The sequence below is a fragment of the Ipomoea triloba genome, chromosome 9 (genome assembly GCF_003576645.1).
Source record: "Ipomoea triloba cultivar NCNSP0323 chromosome 9, ASM357664v1".
Lineage (NCBI taxonomy): Eukaryota > Viridiplantae > Streptophyta > Magnoliopsida > Solanales > Convolvulaceae > Ipomoea > Ipomoea triloba.
Window position 1 is genome coordinate 7,377,410 of NC_044924.1, and position 27,050 is coordinate 7,404,459.

General features: G+C 34.5%; 3 protein-coding genes across 3 annotated transcripts; 1 reads left to right on the forward strand and 2 right to left on the reverse strand.

Annotated features, from left to right (window-relative positions):
• Nucleotides 1–1,268: 1,268 nt before the first annotated feature.
• Nucleotides 1,269–4,108, reverse strand: LOC116029504 (probable serine/threonine-protein kinase PBL23). Its single transcript, XM_031271556.1, has 10 exons — nucleotides 4,080–4,108; nucleotides 3,762–3,952; nucleotides 3,407–3,549; nucleotides 3,213–3,307; nucleotides 2,851–3,053; nucleotides 2,385–2,759; nucleotides 2,046–2,188; nucleotides 1,741–1,959; nucleotides 1,501–1,650; nucleotides 1,269–1,364 (listed from the first exon to the last, which is right to left on the reverse strand). Exons 1-10 carry the CDS (start codon nucleotides 4,106–4,108, stop codon nucleotides 1,269–1,271), a joined length of 1,644 nt encoding a protein of 547 aa, XP_031127416.1.
• A 665-nt stretch (nucleotides 4,109–4,773) lies between these two features.
• LOC116030892 (nascent polypeptide-associated complex subunit alpha-like protein) lies at nucleotides 4,774–7,546 on the reverse strand. The gene is made up of 4 exons (XM_031273256.1): nucleotides 7,378–7,546; nucleotides 6,603–6,684; nucleotides 5,510–5,637; nucleotides 4,774–5,403 (listed from the first exon to the last, which is right to left on the reverse strand). Exons 1-4 carry the CDS (start codon nucleotides 7,435–7,437, stop codon nucleotides 5,068–5,070), a joined length of 606 nt encoding a protein of 201 aa, XP_031129116.1. The 5' UTR covers nucleotides 7,438–7,546; the 3' UTR covers nucleotides 4,774–5,067.
• A 2,841-nt stretch (nucleotides 7,547–10,387) lies between these two features.
• Nucleotides 10,388–20,192, forward strand: LOC116030731 (transcription elongation factor SPT6 homolog). The gene is made up of 17 exons (XM_031273051.1): nucleotides 10,388–10,597; nucleotides 10,681–10,779; nucleotides 11,338–11,467; nucleotides 11,557–11,641; nucleotides 11,753–11,903; nucleotides 11,992–12,127; nucleotides 12,215–12,482; nucleotides 12,667–12,864; nucleotides 12,954–13,076; nucleotides 13,165–13,551; nucleotides 14,231–14,341; nucleotides 14,413–15,192; nucleotides 15,571–15,712; nucleotides 15,783–16,957; nucleotides 17,637–17,846; nucleotides 18,423–18,897; nucleotides 19,350–20,192. The coding sequence occupies exons 1-17, from the start codon at nucleotides 10,564–10,566 to the stop codon at nucleotides 19,769–19,771; spliced, it is 4,926 nt and encodes a 1,641-aa protein (XP_031128911.1). The 5' UTR covers nucleotides 10,388–10,563; the 3' UTR covers nucleotides 19,772–20,192.
• The last annotated feature ends 6,858 nt before the right edge of the window (nucleotides 20,193–27,050 follow it).

Below are 27,050 nucleotides of genomic sequence, written 5' to 3' on the forward strand. Positions count from 1 at the left end.
TGGTCCACACAATAATGATTGATAACAACCCCTCATCCCGTTTGCAAAAAGGGCAGGATATTTTATGGCCTGCCAAATTGACGGACTAATTTATGTTTATGTTACATAGCATAAATAATTTGTTATTGACTTATAGATTAATGCATTATTTTTAAATTATTTTAGTGTGCACTTATTAACTTTTTAATACAAATTATTAATTTTAATTAAATTTAAAATTTAAAAAAAATTTAAAAAAAAAAAATCCTGACCCGCAGGTCTAAGGCTAGGCGGGCGGCCTGCCAAATCGGCAAACTTTTCAGCCCATTGTGACCGCTATACTTAGAGGGAGGAGAGGGGTAATTTATAACACAAGAGACAAAAAATTAAAACACAAAACACATATACATGTCAATATGTCATATATTTACTTTTTTTTAAATTTGATTTAGGTACATAATTTATGTTCATAGACACAAAATTTCAAAACACAAGACACATAAATTCATAACATAAGGCACAATTACTAATTTGTTTTGAATACAAAATCCATACTTTTAAAGTACAAGAACACAATACACAAAAACTCACAACATAAAGCACATACTGACATACACATGCACTATGGTTCACATTACGTTGTGAATCCTGATTGGAGGAGAGGGTATGTGTTAGGGCACTAGGGCGTTCCCACCATATAGTGATAGTTGTCAATCTCGCATATGCTTCTTATTGATTAGATATTTAGATTGGATGATAGATTGATAGTGTATTATACAAAATAATATAATTTCAGTACTCAAATAATGTACTTTTCTTGAATACAATGTACATTTTTAATATATTAAAAGTAAATTATTTGTGTATTGAATGCATATTATTTGATAATATGGCCCCATGATTGCCAATACATACAAAATGAGAAATTTTTCAATGCTATACTATATAATTATAGGATTGAGATTGAATGATTGATCATGCACTTTCTTGGAGTTGATTCTCACAACTGTTGCCTCCCATTTCAGGAAGGCAGAAACCTTTCTTATTATATGCACTATGTATATTCAGAGGATAATAAGTTTTTACAACACACTGTAATGCTATAGCCCAAAATTGAAGTTCTTTTCTGAACACCTCTACAGGAGTTCCCATATATGATCATATGATATGTCATACAACATTGTCTTCATAGGATACTAGGAAAGAAAGAACAAGAATACAACAGCACAGATTCTTGGGTGGCCTGGGAATCTGAATAATGCAGATTCTCCATATATACCTGTCTGAGGCTACCTCCTTTTAACTAGTTCCATCCACTCAGAATCGGTGGGCGAATGGTCTTTAAGGCTGCAGCCATGAATGATGCACTCCAAATCCATCACCACCTGTAATGAAATTGTCATTTTTCAGTAGGTTGAGAAAGTGTTTACGAACAGATACTACATTGTAACAGAGTCAGTAGTACTTTAAAAAAAAAAAAGTGTATCCAACCAGTCATACTGGGACCTGGATTGTATGTACCTTATCTATGGATGGTCGTCTTTCGGCCTCCAAGCTAACGCATTTCTGGGCCAAACGGATCATCCCGTATAGTTGATGCAAGTCGTGGGAGCCGTTTAAGGCTGGATCAACCAAGCTAGGGTACATTTTCTTCTTCAGAAGTGGCCTTGCCTGTGGAAAAAACATCAAAACTGAGAATAGACTGAGGAAGTTTGATCAAATTTTTTTAAGGAATGTAAAAACAACATGTTAGTATGTTACCCATCTCAGGTAGCTTTGTCCATTTGTCTCCTCTAGGGTCTTTCGGCCCGTGATCAGCTCTAGGAGGACTACCCCGAAGGAATAAACATCTGTCTTGCTTATATCTGCACCGTTTTCTTCATAGTCCGGTGCTATGTATTCTAGTGTCTTGATCACCCTTGAGTCATATGAGTAATCCAGGCCCTCATACAGGTTTCTTGCAAGCCCAAAATTCACCAGCTAATTTGCACAAAGCCAAAGATTTTGTCAGATATCTGGATATATAATAAAGTTTTCCTCAAGAAAAACACAAAAGAATCTATTACCAATGGATGATGATCATGGTTTATCAGAATGTTCTTTGGCTTCATATTTGCATAAATGTTTTTCTTGTGCAGATACTGTAACCCCTTGGCAGCTCCCAATGCTATTTTCATTCTTCTTTCCCACGACAAGCTGCTACTTTTATCTACAGCAGATATGTGTATACATATATATATAATTATACAATTCTACTCATTTTCCAGAAACCAAACACACAAAGACTGTTTTCCAGAAACACTAGAAATGAACCTATTTTCTGGAAAATGACAGTCATTTTCTTGCTTTCCAAACACAGTCTTAGCTGAAGTTTCTACTGAGTGATGTAGTGATTTTTTTTTTACCTTGCAGATGTCTGTTTAACGAACCGTTGCAGACATACTGATAGACCAGCAGCCTATGTTGTCCTTCTGAGCACCAACCTAGCAGCGTGGCAACGTTCTGATGTCTCACGTTTCCAAGCATCTGAGCCTGCGATTTAAATTCGTTCTCTGAAATGTTTACAGAAGGATGCTTAATAACCACAATCCTATGTCCATCGTTCAGTGCTCCTATGTAGATTTGGCTGCCATGATTTGCCAATAAATTCTGCGGGGAAAAGCCACTGGTTGCGAGGTGCAGATCAGCATAAGTAAATTCGACTGTTGGTCTAGTCATCAGAAGTCTGTTGTTGCACAATGAGCAAGTTGAACTCTCGAATAAATCTTCTAGAACTTCACCTACACATTTTTATGATTAGTCTTATCCCGTGGGATGTGGATACCAATGCAGTATGTAAAAAAAAAGACATAAAACATCAGTAACACATACCTTCATTAGACCCATGGATGCACTGTCCTCTTTTCAAGGCTTTCTCAGCATCTTCGGACATCTTTAATCCTTGGACTGTCTTATCATGTGCATCAACCATCTTTGGTCCTCGGATCGTCTCAATGTTGTTATCATGCTTAATCCTTAGTATCCCACAAGAGGATAGATTATCCAGAAAGTATTTCCGGTCTTTCTTCATATTCCTAGCCAGTATCAAAATTGAAACTTAGAGACATAACCAAGTTGCCAGCCTAAACCTGCTTACTTTTATCTTAAATATTACTCCGTATATATCTTCTTCTTCTTCTTCTTCTTCTTCATGTTTTTCATTTACTTGTTAGAAAGGCGAATAGAATGAATACCTGTCAAGAATAACACATGTTGCCCCAAGACTCTTAGCCACTCTTATAGTAGTCTCGTTCAGTGAATCAGCTTCGACTTCTATATCAAACTTGATCTAGAATGTGTATAATAAAAACTACATATCAAAATTGGCTGATAAGCTAACTATTTTACCAAGCAGGGCCAAAGATGAAAGCGGTTGAGAATATTTGACCTGCTGCATTTGAAGCTGCTTAATCAAATCTGCAATCTTGGGATTGCTCAAGTACTCCTTTTTCTTCTTCCGAGCCTCTTGCTCGAGGTGCTTCTTCCTCATGCTAATTGTCGCGCTTGAATGCAGTTTGGTCTTTCGTACTACTGAAAATCACGATAGTAGAAGACAAACACTCATTAGTAACCTTTTTTTTTTAGTACTATTGACTCTGTTACAGTGTAGTATCTGTTTATACACACTTTTTCATCAGTAACCTTGATTTCACATGCATCAAATATAAAAGCTCTAAAGATTAGAGTCATGATCAAAGGAAAATTCTTTCATTTTCTTTCGTTTTTGGGCAGATTTTACTTACTTTCTGCTATGCATCCTATGCATGGTGGAGAAGTATTATCAGTCCTGAAAGGCTGAATGACTCCAAGCTGCAAAACACGGTCGCCTTGCTTAAGTGGCAGGCTGCGTATTGCAGCTATGATTCCATCAGCGTTTCGTTCCAGAGAGGCGTCTAGGACGATCAGCACCTTCTGTATGCCATTCTGCTGGTTTCTGTTAATGAATGACAGAATAAGAATCAAAGCTTTGTATATACAGTGATCATCATGACTAAAATTGCATCTATACCAATAAAAAAAGTAATGAAACTCGAGAGTTTATGGCAGAAAAGGAATGATACTGGGAAGGGAGAAGCGCCCGAGAAAGCATTGTAATGAGTCTGCAATTTTAGATATGGGAGGGACCAGTGTTCTGCAGAGAGCATATATAGAAGTGTCAGGTGCAATGATTTCTATTATATTTTGAAAACAACTAGGCATCTCTTGTTCTATGTTTTTTTTTTTAAATTTGTCCACTTCAAATATCACAAGACATGATGGAAAAAACCATGGTTTCCTCAAATACTAAGCCAATTATTTGTGTTCATTTGCAGTTAACACCAATGTTTTGATTTGTTGGTATATATTGATATCTACTTAACTTGTTTTATACAAGACACTTCCCAGTGTCTAGATAAACTCAACTGATTCTTCTTGTCACCCTTTGTTGAAATGAGACAAAATTTCTTTAGTATTTGTCTTGAAATGAAACCTCTGTATCTTTCTTTCTTCTTCATTTCTTTTTGGACATTTATATAATATATAAACATAAATGTACAATCTAATTATCAACTTAGACTTTGGACATTTATATAATGTATAAACATAAATGTACAATCTAATTATCAACTTAGATTTTTAGTTGAGAGGCCAACCCAGGTTATCAGTTCAAATCTCCACGTCAATAAAAAAGCACTTGTGAAGCATATATATAATATATAAACAGAAATGTGCAATTCAACCATCAGCTAAGGCTTTTAGTTGAGATGGAACACATGCTTCAAATTCTCTTCACTCGCTCCTTATTCCATTCCCATAAGCACGCTGTTAAGGCCCATCTAGCCGGGGATAATTTACATCATCAAAGAGAAACCATAATCCCATTTTATAATGATACTAAAACCTCCACTCTATTACATACGCACAGTGCAGAATGTGAGATTCATACATAATTGATGCTCCGTGTATCAGACACTGACGAGAAGTATCCAAATCTCTTAAGTTGAAGGACAATATTGCACATTAATGAAAATGATTCTCGAAAGATATGGAAATCAAAGAGATGGTTTTCTAGTTTGTAAGTTCCATAATGGCAGAGACGATATCCCCGTCCGCAGCCTTTAGAGCTTTGACAGCCTTAGCCCGGGAAACCCCAGCTTGGGTCATCACCAACTCTATATCCTTGGGTTCTACACCGGTCTCATCTACATCATCCTCATCATCTTGAGCTGCAGTTGATGGCTCGGGCTTTGATATGACGTCGCTAATATTAGGCGCCTTGAACTGTTCAGCAGCTTGAGTTTGCAGCTGTGAGCTTAAATCCTCAATCTTAGCCTCACCAAAAATAACGTAGGTGTCTGAGTTGGGGCTCTTGAAAACATCCGGTTTTGAGATGATGAATAGTATCTGAAGAGTTAAATGAAGCAGAATGAATGAATAACCACATCAAAAAAATGTCACTGAAGTAAGTATATTAAGAAATCTTATGGAGTAATTGTAAAATTTAACATACATTCTTGCTCTTCTTGACAGTGACCCGACTGACACCAAGGATAGGCTTCATTCCCAGCTTTAGCATAGCTTTACGACTCTTCTTCTCACTCCTGCTCTGCTTTGACCTACCACTACCATCTCCATGTTCTGCCAAAATTAAGGGGCATTAGAACTATATACCCAATCACCACATATTCAACCTAATTACAAGCACTATGAACTCCCAAACCCGGTCATACCAGGGAAGTTTTTAAAAAGGAGATCAGGTAATATACATGTGTGAATTACCTAAAGCATGTTTGTAATTCCCCCATATCCAAACACTTTGCCTAAATCAGGTGTTTGCCAAACCCAATATCAATACATCATAGTTGGAACATGGAAGAATCTTATACTTTGTGTCTCAGTTTCACTCTAGATTCTAGAAATGGAAAAATGGACTGAATCATGGAGTGTGGGGGAAAGACTTTAAGCTTCCTGACTAAATTGAAGAAAGCTTCAACAACCTTGAGTTTGCTAGGAATAAAGCTTAAGAAGCATCCTACTATGAATCCTTGATCTTTAAATGAAAAGATTAAGTATGCTCGTGGTTTTGCAATTTATTGTTTACAGTAAGAGGGATAAAGAAATAAATAAAATTGATGTGTTCCTTTAATAGAGAGGTCCATGCAGTTGTCAGAGAACTCAAGAGCCAAACTGAAACCATCCCTAGGCAAAAACCATAGTCATAGTTAATGAAAAATGAACTGATGTAAAACTGTACTCAAGCTAAAGAAATTACCTCTAAGAAAATAGCCAAACATAATCATCTAAAAGGGAGATTTTATTCTCAGTTTATAATTCAAATTAAACTAACAAAAAACTAGATTCGACCGGCCAGCCCGGCCAGCGGGCGTGACAACACTACAAAGCGAGTGGCTCTTCTAGGCGGGCAGCTGTGTGACAACACTACAGAGAATGCGGCACTATATTGACTTTGACCAAAGGTTGCCACAAGTCAATGTGGTTTACAAATTACAGCTGAATAGAAACTAAAACAGAAAGGCCATATAAATCTATCAATATCATCAATCAGTAGAACAAGATAACGCAAAGCTGCTAAAGACCCTTACCTTCATCTTCATCTTTTTCATCACCTTCATCATCATCGTCGTCTTCATCATCATCATCATCCTCAATAACTGGCTCCTCAGACTGCAGGAGTCATGCATTTTTTACATAACGTTTGATAAGTAGGAGAGACACACAAAGTAAAAGAGGAAATACAATAGTGACTGATCCTTTTTCTCCTCCTTTCCCCTCTCATTTCCCTCTATTCAAGGGAAGCCCAGATTCCTCAAGAAAACTAATTCTTGCTCTTTATTTTTACAAAATATTAGAACTTCATCTACATTTTTTGGTTCCAAAAGATACCGAACTTTGAGCATCCTTGTATTTGTTACTCAAAGCATTTACCAACCAGCTCCAAGGATTGAATTTCCAACACCCACATATATTGTTTGATGGGTTCATGAAGCAACTAGTCCTAATAATCTCAAAATATTCAAGTCTTCAATTCAAATAGCAACAGTTTCTAAAAGAGAGTTTCTGTTCGCTTTAATTTACATTCACAAATTCAAAATGGACCTCACTACTTCATGCCGAACATGTAAGTGCTTGCAGTGTGGAAACAGAAGTAAAAATAAAAAGAACAGGTTGAAAATCAAATCAAATGAGCTTCAATTCACATTTCACAGTTAAACTGCCCAAGTACTATAGTCAACTCAACGGATCATTATTTGATTACTAGTGGAAACGACAGGATTCAATCGAGTTCGAAAATGTATAAATACAGTCTATTTAGTTGCTTCGTCCATACATAATTACATGCGTGTAGATAGATTTTACCTCGATCTTCTGCTGTTCGAGATGAGCAGCCAGGACCTCTTCTTGCGATTGAGCAGTCATTTTTGGGGATAGTTGATCGTGAGCAGCTCACAGAAACAATGGCTCCTAAAACCCTAGCGGTAAGAGAGACGATGCGAGCGGCCAATACAGGAGGAGGACAATTAAACAAAATCCGAGATTCCAAGTTTAGTAAAATTATGTTTGGTTAACTGGAAAATGTTTTTTGTAAATTTGAGGGAAATTGATTTTTCTTTTGTTCGATTCATGAATATTTTGTTTGGTTCACTATAAAATATTTAAAGGGAAATTGAATTGAAATTTTAAGGAAAATATATTTTGGTTGGTGGAAAATAAATTATACTACTAATATAAAATTATTATTTGGTTTGATTTGAAATTGTAATGAATATGAGTATAAAGACAATTATAACCTTACACAATAATAATAACAATGGTAGTTAAAAAAGTATAATTGTGTAAGAGTATAATTGTTTTTATACTCATTATTTCTTACAATTTTAAACTTAACCAAACAATGGAATTAATATTCTCAATAATTTATTTTCTATCAGCAAAACAATGTAATTGATCTTCCCGATAATTCATTTAACATGGAATTTCAATTTCTTTTTCCCTCAAATATTTTTCGCAAACCAAACAGGTCGTAATAGTTCTTTTCTTTTTTATTGACCAACAAAATTTGCAGTGGGTTTTTTTTTTTTTTTTCATTAAGTGTTTAGTCACTAATTTTGCTCTCCTGATACGACGGAGACTGTCTTGGCTTAAATGGCTTATGTCGCCACAGGGAGTGCTTAAACTTAACAATGATGTTTTTTTTTTCTTGTATGGTACATGTGGGGGGTGATGCCTTCGCTATTACACACGCTCGTTGGTCGTGACTCTTAAATAGTAGCTTCTCTTCTACCTTTTTTTTTTTTTTTTTTTTTTTTTTGCGCTGGAAGCTGATGTGTTAGCACGGGAGTTTACTTGTGCGTTGATGTGATTTATTGGCTAATCAAGCGACATTCATTTAAGTGGGTTCATCTCGTATTGTCAAATTCATTCAATATGCCTTATTTCTGATTCCATGATTTGTGCATCAAACTGTGGCTCGGGTTAATGACTTGGTTGCCTCTTGGTCCCTTTCCATCGTTCATGTTTACCTTGAAGCCAATATTGTTGTATATGCTTTAGCTTTGTCGGGTATTGGTTGTTTTATGCCTTCGCTATTTGTTTTTTAGTCTTTGTCGGAATCTATTCATACGGTCTTTTTGTATGATTTGTGAGGCTTTCTTGCTCCCAATACTTCGTTTATGATTGAATAAATTTTATTTTGTGCCAATGACCTTGTGGTCTAGTGGCACCCGGTTGCACCCCATGTGAAAGGGGATTGATTCGAGCCCTTTATTTTGTAAAATAATAATTAGTATTTATTTGTATAAGTTATTAAATGTTGGTTTACATGATATTATGAGTCAATGCATTACTTGTGTTGCGAATGAGTATATCATGATACTATAGTAGTATAAACTTTAGTTGACTCAAGTAAAGCTTATGAACAAATTTAAACTACTTTTGACTCATACCATCATCTTAATTAGTCTATAAATTATAAAAATACTCAGTAACTTTTTTACATATATGTGCTTATATCAATATATGAAATTTTTGGACAAGACAAATAAAGTATAACTAAAAAATTAGTATTACACTTTTGTTGAAAGACAAATAATTAAAAAATTAATAAGAAACGTCTCGATACAAAGTTTCAATAAATAAAAAAGGAGAAATGACATGACTTGACAAATAAACTGCCTCCCAAGCAATTAAATGCGTGATACGATTCACATATCGCGCAAACAAGAAACAGACATATTCAAGTTTTCCATTACAATTGTCTTCTAATTTTTATTTTTTTTTTAATACTTCTCGGTGTATTATGTCATATTAGATTTGTTGTTGTTTTTTTTTTTTTTTTTAACTATATCATAAGCTTTCTCAATGTTATCTTTATTCATTCGTGGTTAATATTGGTAACTTTATTTATTCATATTTTTTTTTCTTTTATAAACTCATTTTATAGTTTCATTTTTTAATAGAGCATGTACTTAATTAGTACAAATTTTAAAATGTGAACAAATTGTTATTGAGTTTGGTGCAATATCACCTAGGCGAGTTTTTTGTTTTTGTTTTTTTTTTTCCGACTAACGGAGGATCTACAAAATTTATTCAATTACGTATTTATTAGTTTTGACATCAGGTTAAAAGTCTCTTATAAATATAATAAATTCGTCTCTCCCACCATTATGAAGGATAATAACACTATTTATTGAAAAAAATGTATCACTCTCAACATATTTTTTTTATTTTTATTTTTTACATACATAGTGTCTTGAATTTTAAATATTTTTGTTGCATACTATAATTTTTTGGTATATGATTTATTAAACTCTCAATTATCCATTATGTTTTTTTAGTTGTTTAACACTTGTATATAGCAATGATATATATTTGAAATAATTAAAAAAATCATAGCAAACCTTAAATGAACAAAACATCTTAATTTTTTTTTGAGTACACAAAACATCTTAACTAATCTTATAGGAAAGCTAATTCTTATATTTCAAGAGTATCATCAAATATGCTAATTAATTTCCTTGCAAAATTATTTTCATCAATACATTCTTTGAAAATATCATTCTAAAAATTTATTTAACGAGAAAGTACCAAATTTGTAAAAAATATTATCTATTTTTTTTTGTACTATTGATTATGTTACAATGTAGTATGTGTTCATAACTATTTCTCAACACACTGAATTATAAAGAGTCAATATTGACTCCACTAAAATTCAAATGTAATTTCGTGCCACTAGCCCACAAAGTCAATTATGATAATAATTTAATTGATGAGAAAGCATGAATGTTCATCTAAAAAAGTTTACAAAAATAATATGAGCTAATTTGGATTCAATTATAAATACCAAATATCTAAAACAGACCGGGGACATCAGAGCATTTTTCAGTCTTACTCGTGGTAGTGGCAGTAAGGAATCAGGGAGCGGGCAAAGGCAGTCCGAGCCTGATCTTAGGTTTTCCAAACTTTCATCACAGTTAGCGTGTGAAATTTCTAGGGTTTTTGTTCTGTTCGCGTAGCCCTAAGCTTCGGCTTCGTATTTCGTCGGAAATGGCTGGGAACAACGTGATCTCCGACGACGAGGGTTATTTCTCGACTTCCATTATATACATATCTGGTATACACGCGTATATGCGAGCTGTCGGTTTTGATTAAAGTTAATTGCAGATGAGGTTGGAGTTGAGGAAGAGGAGCGCGACGAAGAGCCGGCAGACGGGGAGGGAGTGGACGAGCGCGACGATGACGAGGAAGAAGAGGACGAAGATGGTATTGGCCAATTTCATTTTCGTTTCCCCGCTCCGTGTTTGCTTAAGTCCGAAGGATTTGGGTTTTTTTTTTTTTTTTTTTTTTTTTTTTTTTTAAAACTCTGCTGCCCCTTCCCTGTGATTAGGCTTTGTGTGGTTGAAAATTTGGGACTTTTTTTTCTGTTTGAAATAAATGCGACTTTTGTTTTGAAAACTTGTGGGGTTTAGCTGCATGCATTCGTGGAACGCAGTTGTTATCTTTATTTATCTGCACATTTGATGTTTGGTTACCAGCTAATATGGGTTTAAGGCTTTACTAGGGCAACCAAAGATGTTCACATACATCAGGAAATTCACTTCTTTCAATGCATTGTGTTGTAAAATCAGATAAATAGATAATCATAACTGGGGAAATATTTATGAGCCATTTAAAAAAGACTTGTAAATGAATGCCAAATGTATTTTACTTGAGCATCATACTGTTACTTGAAGGATAACATTTTTTTTTTGTAACTTTATTTACAAGTGATGCAAATTTAATACAACTGAACAATTTTGGTCAATTTTTGGGGCCTGACAGAAGAAGGGCAAGATGAGTATGAGAAGGATGGATTTATAGTAGATGATGTTGATGAAGAGGAAGAGGAGGAGGAGGAAGATAGAGCTGACAGTGATGAAGATAGACACAAGAAGAAGAAAAGGAAGAAAAGGTGAGCTTTTCTTATGTGACACAGTCCTCATCTATGAGTTTGTGTCGAATGCTTACTCCTAAATGGTACCTTGTTTACTGGTTTTATAGGGAGTCTGAGAGGAATTACGAGCTTGATGAAGACGATTACGAACTTCTGCAAGAAAGCAACATATCAGTTCATCGCCCAAAACTTGTGAGTTTCCTGTTTTGCACTTCTTCATTCCCATTTATGGAGTTAATGTGTTGGTGTATCATTTTGTACAATGTTGTTGCTTTATTCCAATTATTGGTTCATATTGATCAGGAGAGCAAAAAATTCAAGCGGCTGAAAAAAGCTCGACGGGATGAGGAAGGGCATTCCGATTTTCCTGAGGAGGAGGATTTTGATGAATCTGGCAAGCGTGGCCGTACAGCTGAGGAGAAGCTCAAGCACAGTTTATTTGGTGATGACGAAGGTAAATATCATCCAACTGTTCTTTAAACAAGTAAATAGTCATCTTGTTTGCTTAGTTTGTTATTGAGAATATGCTGAATTGCTTGCAGGGCAACCACTTGAGGATATTGCTGAGGAGGAGCAGCCAGAGGAAGAAGAGGAGGATGCAGATATTGGTGAAGAAGATGAAATGGCTGATTTCATTGTTGATGAAGAAGAAGTTGACGAGCATGGTGCACCCGTGAGGTATACAGTATATCATATACTACTGTTGTTTGAAGGGGTTCTTTTTGTTATCTATGCTTCTGTTGCTTATTGCCAAATTTTCTGCAGAAGGAAGAAAATGAATAAAAAGAAATCCAGACAGGCCCCAGGAGTTTCATCCACCGCACTTCAGGAAGCCCATGACATATTTGGTGATGTTGATGAGCTCTTAAGGCTTCGCAAACAAGGATTGGCAAAGATGGGCCATTATGATGAAGGTGGTGAGTGGAGGGAAAGGAGGCTTGAAGATGAATTTGAGCCGATTATTCTTTCTGAGAAATATATGACTGAGAAGGATGAGAAGATTCGCGAGATAGATATCCCAGAAAGAATGCAGGTTTGAGCAACTTAAAAAGTGTTTTCTTTTGTTTGTTTGTTTGTTTTTTTTTTTTTTTGTTTTTTCTTTTTGTTTTTTTTTGCTTTGTTTTTTTCCTCTCTCTTTCATTTGGGTTAGGAATGCCAGATTTTGCTTCCTATTTCCCATTTTTTGAGTGATATATCATATGATCATTCTCTTTTAGTTATCTGAGGAAAGCACTGGTCCACCTACGGATGAGATGAGTATAAGTGAGGAGACTAACTGGATCTACAATCAACTCCGGTTTGTGCCCCCATTTAACAAGCGGGAGACAGGGACAAGTGAAGAAGGAAATGAACTTCCAATCGACAAAGATGATATTATGAGGTTTTTGGATTTAATGCATGTGCAGAAGTTGGATGTGAGTACTTATTCTGAATCAGTGGGAACTTTTATTTATTTATTTTTTTATGAATTTTCCATTTAAAAATAATTTTCAATACTCTGTAGATACCATTTATTGCTATGTACCGGAAGGAGGAATGCATGACGTTACTTAAGGATCCAGACCAGGGCGAAGTTGATGCTCTTGAGAATAACTCTGACAAAAAACCAGTGCTAAATTGGCACAAGGTAGACATTTTGCCATGACCGATGTATTTAATGCTTTTTTATTAATATAATTACAAAGCATAGAGTTCTTAAGGAGATTGTATTGCAGGTGCTTTGGGCAATCCAGGATTTAGACAGAAAGTGGCTTCTTCTTCAGAAGCGGAAGAGTGCTCTCCAGTCATACTATAACAAACGCTTTGAAGAGGAGTCACGTAGGGTATATGATGAAACAAGGCTAAATTTGAATAAACAGCTTTTTGAATCAATTTCTAAGTCACTCAAAGCAGCTGGGTCGGAAAGGGAGGTTGATGATGTCGATTCAAAATTTAACCTACACTTCCCCCCTGGTGAAGTTGGTGTTGATGAAGGTCAATTTAAGAGGCCGAAGAGGAAATCACAGTATAGCATTTGCAGCAAGGCTGGGCTGTGGGAAGTCGCGAGCAAGTTTGGTTACAGCTCCGAACAATTTGGGTTGCAGATATCTCTGGAAAAGATGGTATTTTGCTTTAGATTCCTTTAAAGTCTCCTAATAAGTTACTTTCTAAATTCTAATATTGCATAATGTCTAGGAAACTGAAAATGTGAAGATGATAAGTATCTTGTGGTTACATTTGGTGTGGATATGCCAATTTTTTAAAGACATTGTTGTGATGAAAATTGAGGATAAGCATCCATTTATCCGGATTAGATTAATTACATATATGTGCTGTGTATGTATGTATGTTATATTATTTATTTCGGTGAAAATCAATGGTAAATCATGCAAGGATTGCTCCCAAGTATTATATATCGATACTTAATTCTGAAACTGCACTTACTAATAATACATATATACTTGAGTAGGATAGATTTAAAATTGTATAATTTAGATGGTGGATTTAATGATTTATCCTATGCATGAGTGACATTAGTGATTAAATATTTCTTACAAAAGTTATTTCACTGACCTTGCAGTATGATCAATGACCTTTTAGACTTTGCAACAAAAGCATTCAGACACATAGGGCTCTATAATTTGAACAAAAAGCTGAGCTTCTTGCAGTTAAAGTTAACCAGAAATGCTACACTTGTGTTTTAGAATATTCATTACCTCATTGGATGATTTGAAGCTATGAAGGAACATTTCCAATACTATTTTATTTTTCTGTTGATCATTTAAACAACTTTTATCCCAGAGAATGGATGAATTGGAAGACCCAAAGGAAACACCAGAGGAGATGGCTTCGAACTTCACCTGCGCGATGTTTGAAACACCACAAGCAGTTCTCAAGGGTGCTAGGCACATGGTAAAACTCTTATTAAATTGTCTCTCCTAGCATGTTTTTGTTGTGCTTGCTAATTTAAGTTACTATTTTAGGCAGCAGTTGAGATTAGCTGTGAACCTAGTGTCCGGAAATATGTCCGTTCTGTCTATATGACAGATGCTGTAGTATCAACATCACCTACTCCGGATGGGAATGCAGCTATTGATCCTTTTCATCAGTTTGCGGGAGTGAAGTGGCTACGGGACAAGCCACTTTCCAGATTTGATGATGCACAATGGCTTCTCATACAGAAGGCTGAAGAGGAGAAACTCTTACAAGTTACTATAAAGCTGCCAGCACCGGTCCTGGAGAAGCTTTTGTCTGACTCCAATGATTATTACCTTAGTGATGGTGTGAGTAAATCTGCTCAATTATGGAATGAGCAGAGGAAGTTGATACTTCAAGATGCAATTTCTAATTTTCTCTTACCATCAATGGAGAAAGAAGCAAGATCTATGTTATCTAGTAGAGCAAAGAGTTGGTTGCTTTCGGAATATGGACAGCTTTTATGGAACAAAGTTTCTGTTGGTCCATATCAGCGAAGAGAAAATGATGTTAGCTCAGATGAAGAAGCTGCACCAAGGGTTATGGCATGCTGTTGGGGACCTGGAAAACCTGCAACCACTTTTGTGATGTTGGATTCATCTGGAGAAGTTCTGGATATCTTGTATGCAGGGTCTCTCAGCCTTCGTGGTCAGAATGTTAATGATGAGCAGAGAAAAAAGAATGATCAGCAAAGGCTTTTAAAGTTTATGATGGATCACCAACCTCATGTTGTTGTACTAGGAGCTGTGAATTTGTCTTGCACACGTCTCAAGGAGGATATTTATGAGGTATAATGTAACATTTCAGTTTAAATATTTAAACTCTTCATATCCCAGGTTTTATACCTCGTAGAATCTAAGATTAGGCCAAGGTCACCAACTGGGCTATAATGCAAATGGGCCAAACAACACTAAAAGATTGAATCTAATCAATTAGCTAATCTAACCCATGGCCTTATAAACCCATATGTTTCTCTTAATTTTCAATGTGGTACTCTTTAACAATATGTAAAAGCCATATTGCCTAGTGTCATTAGATTGCTGGTATATACTTTATCAGTGTACTTTCCTTCTGATTATCAAATTTTGCTATACAGATCTCTCATTTTGTGAGTGCTGCTTGGTTTCAAAGAAAATTCTCACTTTTTATACCATTTGTTCTTGCAGATTATATTTAAGATGGTCGAGGATAACCCAAGAGATGTTGGTCATGAGATGGATAATTTGAACATTGTGTATGGTGATGAGACCCTTCCTCATCTCTATGAGAACTCCCGTATTTCAGCTGATCAGCTTCCTTCACAGTCGGGTAATTTCATTGTGCATTCACTATTCATCTTACCTATTGAAGCATATATTTATTCTCTCCCAAATTTCAGGTATTGTGAGACGTGCTGTAGCCCTTGGGCGTTACCTTCAAAATCCTTTAGCAATGGTTGGTACATTATGTGGACCAGGGAGGGAGATACTATCCTGGAAGCTGAGTTCTATGGAGAACTTTTTAACTCCTGATGAGAAGTATGGAATGATTGAACAGATTATGGTGGATGCCACTAACCAAGTGGGTCTAGATCTTAATTTGGCTATAAGTCATGAGTGGTTATTTGCACCTCTGCAATTTATTTCTGGACTAGGACCCAGAAAGGCTGCATCGCTGCAAAGATCCTTGGTTAGACAACAAACAATATTCACCAGAAAGGACCTGTTGACTGAACATCACCTTGGTAAAAAGGTGTTTGTCAATGCGGTTGGTTTCCTGCGAGTGCGGCGAAGTGGATATGCTTCTAACAGTAGTACATATATTGACTTGTTGGATGATACAAGGATACATCCAGAATCGTATAGTCTTGCTCAGGAATTGGCCAAAGATGTTTATCTCAAAGATGTTGGTGAAGATACAAATGATGATGATGAAGTGCTGGAAATGGCTATTGAGCATGTGAGAGAGAAACCTCAGTTACTAAGGGGGGTCGATCCTTATAAATATGCTGATGCAAAGCAGCGCATAAGTAAAAAGGAAACTCTGAATGATATAAGATTGGAGCTGATGCAAGGATTTCAGGATTGGAGAAGACCATATGTAGAGCCTAGCCAGGATGAGGAATTTTACATGATTTCTGGTGAGACTGAGGATACACTATCTGAAGGAAGAATTGTGCAAGCAACCATTCGCAGGGTTCAACCTCAGAAAGCTATATGTGCTCTTGACTCTGGTCTGTCTGGCATACTCATGAAGGAAGATTCTTCAGATGATTGGAGGGATATAAATGACTTAACTGAAAAATTACGCGATGGTGATATATTGACTTGTAGAATCAAGTCAATCCAAAAGAACAGATACCAGGTGTTTTTAAGTTGCAAAGAGAATGACATGAGAGGTAATCGCTTCCAAAATAATAGGATTATGGATCCTTTCTACCATGAAGATCGCAGTAGCTTACCGACTGAGCAAGAAAAAGCTCGCAAAGAGAAGGAGCTTGCAAAGAAGCATTTCAAGCCAAGGATGATTGTTCATCCTCGTTTCAAAAATATAACAGCAGATGAAGCAATGGAGGTATTACTTTACAGTGTGAAATTGATTTACATATTCAATATATCCCCCTTCGTGGATACTTCTGTGAATTTAACTTTGTGCTTTTTAATTGAGTTTGAAAGTGTGTTTTGTTTAATGTTTCCTTTGTTGGAGTGAAACCAACTGCCAAATATGCACTCATTCCGAAACAAATGAATAAAATAACACTTTTTAAAAATATATTTATTTTACATGAGTCTGAACTCATTTGTTCATTGATGTGATTGCCTGCTAAAATCCAATATTTTTTTTACCTTACATATTGAATGTATGTAATGTTGTGCTCCTTGATGGAGAAGAAAGCACTGCTTAGAACTTTCCGCGCTTGTAAACTAAATATTTGGTTTCTAGGTGCAAAAGCTAGGTTAGCATTGTTGTCAGCCCATTCCAACCAAGGCACCTGATGGTCTTGGATTTGAGCTCTTACACCCTTATCAAATAGCAAAAAATTAGGAAAAGAGGGGGAAGCATAGAACTTTTTGTGCTTCAACAGTTTAAGTGTGGGCATTGAATTCCAGTCTGTGATAGATATAATTCAATTTACATCTTAATCAACCATGAATTCCTTAAAATGGGAACCTAATGGTTTGACTTGTGGTTTTAGACTTTGGAGTTCATGAACATCCATAGCTTTTTCAGTAATTTATGTCCTGTTATGCAGTTCCTGAGTGACAAAGAACCTGGTGAAAGTATCGTACGCCCTAGTTCCCGTGGGCCATCTTATTTAACTTTAACACTCAAGGTTTATGATGGCGTGTATGCCCACAAAGATATAGTGGAAGGTGGAAAGGAGCACAAAGATATTACAAGTCTGCTCCGAATAGGGAAGACTTTGAAAATAGGGGATGACACATTTGAGGATTTGGATGAGGTAAGCCTCTTTAACTATCTAATCTCAGAGATCCTCTTTATATATATATATATATATATATAACTTTTAACTTCAACTTTTTCATTTGCTGTTAAAGTTTTAATGTAGTTTGACTTTATGATTGATTTGGAGCAATGTGCATAATTTCATCTTCAATCAAACCAGTGGTCCTTCACATTTGTTGAGTGATTAAGCATTTCATGTGTTAAAACGTTAATAGTGTACCTTTTTCATTAACCTATCGTCGTCCTATCCTAATAGGTGAGAAAGGTTCTCTATTTCACCGCTCTATTCTGCTCTTTAAAATGAAAAGGTGATTGCACCATGCAAACTGAAGCCATTTTTCGATAGGTTAAACATGCTCTTTTTTATATGAAAATGCTGGTAGTGGGGGTCTTAAAACTGTCTTCTTGCCTTTATTTGGATGATGTTTGGGTTCATAAAAATTACAATAAGGGCAACTAACTGTTTGTTGCTAATGTTGTTTAATCCAATGACAGGAGTCCAATTCTCATTTTACTTGGCAGTTAGCATAAGACCAAATCTCATATTATTTGTTCACTGTATTTAATTCAGGTGATGGATCGTTATGTTGATCCATTAGTTGCTCATCTGAAGGCAATGCTGAACTACCGTAAGTTTAGGAAGGGGACTAAAGGGGAAGTCGATGAACTCCTTCGCATTGAAAAATCTGATAACCCAATGAGGATTGTCTATTCTTTTGGTATATCTCATGAACATCCGGGTACTTTTATCTTGACTTATATCAGAAGTTCAAATCCGCACCATGAATATGTTGGTCTGTATCCAAAAGGGTTCAAGTTCAGAAAGAGAATGTTTGAGGATCTTGATCGTCTTGTGGTATATTTCCAAAGACATATTGATGATCCACATGACTCTGCACCATCAATACGATCAGTTGCTGCAATGGTGCCTATGCGGAGCCCTGCTGCTGGTGGCTCATCAGGATTTGGTGGTGGTTGGGGTGGTTCATCCAATGATGGTGATTGGAGGGGTGGTCAAAATGACAGAACACCAGGTTCTAGACAAGGTAACTCAGAACTTGTATCTGTTTAATTTAGTCTGTCTTATTTAGAGCAGCACTACAGTAAATTTATTTCAATTTGGGATTCCTGATTTTCTTTAATCTTCCCGATAGTTATTTTTCTCCTGTATCCTTTTTGCTATGTATGTGTGTTTTCCCCTGAATAATGAAGTGTAGTAGGAGCTGCATTTGGTGAGTTTTATTCTCTCCTGCAGCGTCGTGTTCAGTCCTCATCCCCTTTCAAATAAGCCTAGCCTTTGGGCCACCAGTTATTCAGTTTCTTGTGTTCTTTGTCTCATTCTTATTTTTTCTGTCCTTGTGTGGAAACACTCAATTTTAATGGTTCTGGAATTCTACTAGTCAATTGAAGGTGTCATATGCTATGGCTATAAACTAAACAATGAAAAATAAAACCAAAGTAAACTGGCGGGTAACATTTGCCTTTACTGGTTTAACAGGGAGAAATGATTATAGAAACGGTGGTAATCAAGATGGACATCCCAGTGGAGTGCCCAGGCCATTTGGTGGTCGTGGTCGCGGACGTGGACGAGGCCGTGGCCGGGGATCTTATGATAATAACAGAGGAAACAATGATGGTAATGACAGACAAGATTCAGATTATGGCTCCCAAAAGTGGGGTTCCAAGGAAGGTGGTGATGATGGGTGGGGTGGTGGTGGAGGTGGAGGAAGCGGTGGCGGCGGTTGGGGAAGTACGAGTGATGGTGGAGGCGGCGGTGGATGGGGCAACGACAGAGGTGGTGGTGGTTCAGATGATTCTGGGTGGGGTGGCGGCAAAAAGACTAACACACAGTCGCAACCTGGTGGTGGCGGTGGTGGATGGTCTGCAGACAGTGGTGGTGGCGGTGGAGGCGGGTGGTGATTGTATAGTGTTTGCATGGTTGCAAATCTGATCTGATGATCCCAGCTGACAATTTGTGCTCCTTTTCCGATTTTAGTGACTATTTTTCTTGACCCACCTAAAATTTTCTTGGTTTGAAAAGGAATCAAATGAAGCTGCGCAAAGTCTGTTATTAGGAATTGTTGCCAACCTTTGCAATTGGTCATTGGTGTAGATGCCCTTGTCTTTGTACAAGTTCCTACATCTTACTCTGGCTTTTCTTTTTTGCGGAAAAAAAAAGAAGAAAAAAAAACCCTGGTTTTATTATTTTTATTTTTGAGAAATCAAGGATGCTATTTAGGGATCTGTAGCTAATCGTACTCCTTTACGTATGTGACCTTCTTCTGCATTTATCTAACTAAATTTTATCCCTCAATTTCAATGTCTGAAATCGTTCATGAAACATGGCAATTTAATTATATTATATTTAAACTGGTGTCATGCATTTCGGTAGCAGATTGGCCCTGGTACTGTGGTACACACTGCTGTGTAGATCATACTATTAAAAAATGAATATTTAGTACTATCAAATAAGGTATATTTAGTATATTAAAATGTACATTGTATTTAGAGAAAATATATTATTTTGTATAATGTACATTTAGTATACGAATAATGTATTTTTAGTGTACATTCAGTATGCATAACTGTGTGAAGTGTGAACCATGAATATAAGGTATATTTTTAATATACTAAAAGTATATTATTTTTGTACTGAATATACAATATTTGATAGTATATTCATTTTTATACGTTTGTATATATGTATCTATTCTTGTGTTAATTTTTTTTTTCCTTCAAATTTTGTGTATTTATATAAGCTTGTGTATATATTTACATACACATACACTACGAATTTGAGAAATCAAGTTTGAGTACAGAGTATTGTTTTATTTTTCAATCTCTTTTTATTTAGAATTGCTTTTGAAATAATACAATAATTTTTATTATACTTGTATTTGTTATTTTATGGTGGGTGAGTATGTTATATATTTGTGTGTATTTTATTTTGAATATGAGTATTTTGATCATGTAAGTGTTATTTTCTTCCTATTCTTTGGTCTAACCAAACACAAGAATATGATTTCTCCTATAATTATTGTAGATTAAATAGTAGAATAATATGCCAAGCACCTTGTGCTCAAATGGCATGTAGTGGCCTCCCTCAAATGAAATGTCATGAGTTCGAGCCTCAGTGGAGGAGATATCGAATTTGACTCTTTGTGCTTCAATAGGTTGAGAAAAGTATGGATGAACAGATACTACAATATAATAGGGTCAGTTGTATTAAAAAAAAAAATAGTAGAATAATATTTTGAGTCTATTCATTTCTTATTACATTCTTGTTGAAATTATATTCTATTTCCTTTATTTGCACTAAGTGAATTCACATGTGACATGTCCATGCTCACCCTTATTTGAAAGGTTAAAAAGTGAATCATTTAATTTTGTGGATAAAATAGGAATAATGAGTGCTAGAAAAAATACCTTCAATAAAAATTGAGAAAAAAAAAAGGAGTTTGACTTGGTCCAATGGAGTTAAGGAATTAAAATGGAGTCACGGGTGGGTGCATGTGGATGAGGTGAGACCCACAACAATAACTAATAAATAAGGAGGGGGAAACATAGCATTGAATGTTCCCCGTGACTGGCGCGTGACATACCTTCTAATTCCATCTAAGCCTAATTTGGTTGGCAACATAAATACCTATTTGCTATGTCCGCCTTCACTCAAATCAATTGGAAGTGATAACTAGGATGGTTGGTATGAGTAGTCGTGTACTCTTATTTTTTAAGAGAGGTCGGGAGTTCGAACTCTCTGTTGTATGAAAAAATCAATCTGGTTAGCACTTTCAGTTCATTGTGTTGAAAGGCCGTTAGTTATAACGGAACTCCGTAACTGATACTAAAGTTCATCTCAAAAGATAAATTTTAGTCATAACGGAGCTCCGTAACTGATACTACAGTTCATATACGGGATACTACAGTTCATCTTAAAAGATAAATTGTAGTTGTGTAGTTGTGTTGAAAAGCCGTTAGTCACGGAGCTCCGTAACTGATACTACAGTTCATATACGAGATACTACAGTTCATCTCAAAAGATAAATTGTAGTTGTGTTGAAAGACCGTTAGTCGTAACGGAGCTCCGTAACTGATATTACAGTTCATATATAATATCGAATGAAACTGCAGTTATATTGTAGTTGTGCTGAAAGGAAACTGCAATTTTGTTAAAAAAGAACTGTAGTTGCATGGGTCGTTTCAATTGTTTGTTTTCATTAATAAAAATGACGTCGTTTCAATGCATAGTCCACGGTAAAATTTGCAGTTGAGATCAACTTATGGTCTAACCAAAAAAACTTCCCGTGCATTGCTCCGATCCATTTCAGTTTTTGAAAAGTCTTCATTTCATTCTTCACCCTTTTACCAATTAAACCACTTTCTTTTTGACTCTCAAACCCATTTGTCTCTTCATTTTCATCTCTTGGTTCCCGTCAAAGATATTTCTCTTTCTTTATGAGCCAAACACCATTACTGTCATTTCGCCTAACTTTAGGTCGCTATTTCTTCTTCTTTTTTTTTTTTTTTTCTTTCTTTCTTTCTAATATGACACAAAAAAAAATATAGAGATTAAATTAATTAAAGTTGGAATAAACAAATCAAATTGAACGAAAGAGTGCATTACAACACTCCGCCCACTACCATCTCACGTTATTCTAAAATGCATACTGTAAATAAATTAATAAATATTTTTTTTTTTAAATAAAAGTTCACTCACATCAAAAAGCAATCACCAAATCCCATTTCCCACTGCCACTAATGATCTGATCACAGTGTAAATGTACAACTCAAAGTCAACCCCCCACCCCACTATCACAATTCTTAATTTCTGCCTTAATCTCCGCATTAATTTTGAATCATATAAAGTAGGTAATTTTAAAAGTTAAAAACAATTATGGACTAATATTAACGGGACGTTTGGTTGCGACATAACACTGACTGCTAGTCTGCTACGCAATAATTTTTTACCCCTGCTTTGTATTTTCATATCTGGTTTAAGGTGGACACGGTTTGATAAAACCATTAGTATTTAAAATTACAAATAATTTAAGAGTAATTTAATAAATAAATAATAAATCCGTATATTTAAAAAGTCATTTTACATGTTACCAATTAATAGTAAATAATCAATTTATCAAACACTCCTATGCAAACCTCCAATAATATCAATTGGTAAAAACAACTAACATAATTAGTCATTAACTATTCACTAACACTATCAATTATCACACTAACGTAATTTGCAAGAACAACTAATACAATTAGTTATTAACTCAATGGGGTAGCTCAAGTGGCAAATGAGTTCTCTTTGTGGGAAGAATTTCGGGAGAACCTGGGTTCGATCCACGTAAGTGATGATTCTCCTTGAACCAGCTCCCGTGCCTTTCGGAGCGAATGTGGGTGTACCCGGACTCTCGGACTCTTAAACCGACGGAGAAAGACCCTGTAGAATTACAAAGAAAAAATACAATTAGTTATTAACTACCTGCTAACTTTATGAACTATCACATTAGTGCTATTTGTCGACCACTCCCAAAGTCTTATTTAGTGAAAGCTCTCCATCTTTGCTCCATTCATGTGACCCGAATTCAATAACTTAAGAGAAATTAGTCTTTTTGTTTGTACTAAAAGTCTTTGAAAGATAATTTGTTTTATAGAGAAAAATAAGTTAGATTTGACATTGACATCCATCACCTGATGGTGCAGGAATCAACTGCGTGCATTTACCTTATTATTCATTTTATAAAACATTAAATTATTATAATTATTTATTATATGTTAAATCTTACTAGTTTTTTCTTTAAATATAAACAAATAAGACTATCTTTTGTTATTTTTTTCAACATTTTTTTTATAACTTCTAAATTTGGTTTTGTATGTTATGCAACAATACTGATTTAAATATATTAAAAAATAAATTATAAATAATACCAATCAAGTTTTACTAACTGAACTATACACATTTTTTTTTTGAAAAAAAAAACAAAAAACTGAACTATACACATAAAATTTGATAGAAAGAGAATATATTTCTTTAATTAGGATAAACGTCAAATAAACCCTTGAACAATTCATGAAAGTGTAATTAAATTTTTGAACTAGAAAAAGCTCCAATTACATATTTGAACTTTAAAAATAAAAAAGCAATTTCATAAATAGTTTAAGGGCTAATTTGACCCTTATCCTTTTTTAATTTTATTTCTAAGATTTACATTTCTAAATTTCAATTTACCACATTGTCAACTTAAAATTAAAAATTAGTCAATCTATACATACGCATGCATGTGCACATGTGCATATAGAATATAAATTTATATATAGTCCAACTATCACCTTAGTTCTATAGTTGAAACGAAACATATCTATCATTCAATTAAAAATACACGACGACCTACAAGTCAAGTTATGTAAAATGATAAAATATAATTTTAGAATCCACATCCAATTCATCACAACGAGTATGTAAAATTTATATATTTAAAAATAAAATAAAATAAATAATTATATTGGTCAAATATAAACAGGTAACCATAGACCGGATGTAACCTGATGATGCTGATATTAAAGAGTAGAGTTTAATTACCAGCCTTAAAGGGCACATGAAAGGGGACAAAAGAATCCTTGACCCGCCACACACGATATTTGTTACATTAGATGGTGGATTGTTTTAAATTTGTTGGAAATAATTTTTTTTATTTTAAAAAACACAACTAATTATTAATTTATTATTCTTAAATTTAATTGGCGCATGTTGCTGAGTTACATGTGCAGGATGTGGGATAACAACAGCTGTATGTGCATTTACTTCTATTCCACGCGGAAATATATATGTTTGTGCTCGTAGAAATTAAGGTATTTAATTTGTTAGCGGTAGACAATTGTTTGTATTAAATTTTAGCGAAATTTTATAAAGCTGAAAATGTTTCGTAATTATTACGTATTATAAATAATTTCGGGATAAAGCTGCTTAAAAACCTTTTCAAACTTCAATTCTCTTAGCTTGAGAATCAATTTGTCATTATCAATTTTGAATGTATTATATATCAAATTCATCATCTCTAACTAAGAAAACCGAATTCACTTTGACTTGAGTGAAATTAAAAGTGAACCAACTCATATTAATATCTCAAAATGGTTGTTTAAAATGCCAATTTATATTGATTTTTTTAACAAAAAATTTCAGATTAAAAAAAAAAAGTGAATAAAATTATTACGAGACATGAATGTTTAATATTGGGACATGGGAAGTTGACAAGAAATTGTTTTGAAAATTGTTAGTGTTTCCATATTTATTGGTTCACCTGTATATATTAAGCAGTTGGAATCTCAAACTAAATTGAAAAGGAGTTGCAGGTTGGTTGAGCGTCTGACTCCATATCAAACATTTTCAATTTTGTTCTACGTGCAATCAAAGTTATGTTTATTTATCAGAGTACTTGTGGTAAAACGGCATACTTTTGGCTCTTTCAGATAAGTGGTCTCAAGTTTAAACCCCACCAGATCAATAATACATAATAAAATTCTTTATATTCATTGGTTACCGTGAATTGGTTGATCTCACTTATTGTATGTGAATTGCTAAAAAAAAAAGTGGTAAGGAAGTAAACACTAATTTTTTTTAGGGATGAGAAATATAAAGAGTTTTATTACTTTTTAATTTTTATGATTTTAAAATACAATCTCAAATTTTATTTTTCGATGACATAAAGAAATGTATTAATTTAATGCCCATAAATAAATAAATAAATAACAAAACTTGAAACTAATAATAAACAGAGCTAACTTCATGCTAAATTTAGATCTATAGAACAAATGTTGTGTTATAGAGACTTGCATATAATTTATGGTGACATGAAGCAATAATGTTACCTAAAATTGGGTTGAGTTTATATACTTGGCCAATCCAAAAACTAAGGAGAAAATTAAAGAAAACCACTTTAAGAGGAAGGAAGGAGCTTCAACTATTCAAATTAACAATTATCCATCAATGTACTTTACATGTTCAAATTGCAATCCATTATGGAAAAAAAATGTGTTTGTTGTTTTATTCAATTTTAGTCATATACTGTCCTTAAAAGGAAAAAAGGATTATTTCTATAAACTATACTTATGATTTGTGACTATTCATTGCAAACAATCATGGTCAACACAAAATAATTGTCCGTATGGATAGTTCAATTGGTCAAAGGGATGAAGTATAGGAAGAAAGATCAGGGATGACCCATATGTTCAGCTTAGTTATCATAATTTACATACTCCCAAATGCTTTGTTGGGCCCTTGAGATTGGGGATTCGATGTTTTGGAAAGAAAATTAACAAAATAATTAAATTCATTAAGAAAATGATACAATTTGGGGGAGAAAAATAAGCATTAAATACATGTATAAATACTTACGGAAAATGGCAATTTTAGTTTTTAAGTTATACATGTAGTGCATAATTCATTCGTAAATTATTGGAGGTGTAAAATTAGTCTATTAGCCCAAAATTTTTGTAAGAAGTGCTAGGATTGGACTAGTTATCAGATTGATTTCTGTGCTAAAAAAAACTAGGAATGAAGTGAATCGATCAAAACATTTTGTAAAAAGAACAAAGCTATGCAAATGCCCAGAAAACTTGCAAGAGTAGGGTGTACACATTTTTTGTTAATCAGTTAACAAATTTTGTTAGGTGGGATTAATATTGATAGACTAATTTTATACCTCCAATAACTTTGAGATTGATCCTATAAGGAATATAACTTAGCGACTGGAAAATTCACCATCTTCTTCAACATTTTTTTTTACATATAATATATTTTCAATTTAAAATGAAAGTAAGTCAGATTACTAATTTAGTTATGTCAAATATTTGATACATTATTATTTTTAGTATATAAATTTTGCTGACGACCAAAATAGTTGTAAGGATTAAAATAGTAAAAAATATTTTCCCACATTTAAATTTCAAATTGTGTTGTGTGTGATAGTGGCGCATATAATTTGGACATGACATGGTTAATGAGCTTAGTTGTCAAAAAGAGTAAAACTTCAACTACCATATTTTAAGTTGTGAATGGATTTATTGCAAAGATCCAAAACACCCACCATTATTCATTATTTCATTATTTCATTTTCAAAACAAAACAAAACCCACAACAAAAAAAAAAAACCAATTTTTTTTCTTCAAAGAACAGTTGATTGTGCAAAAAAGTTACTAC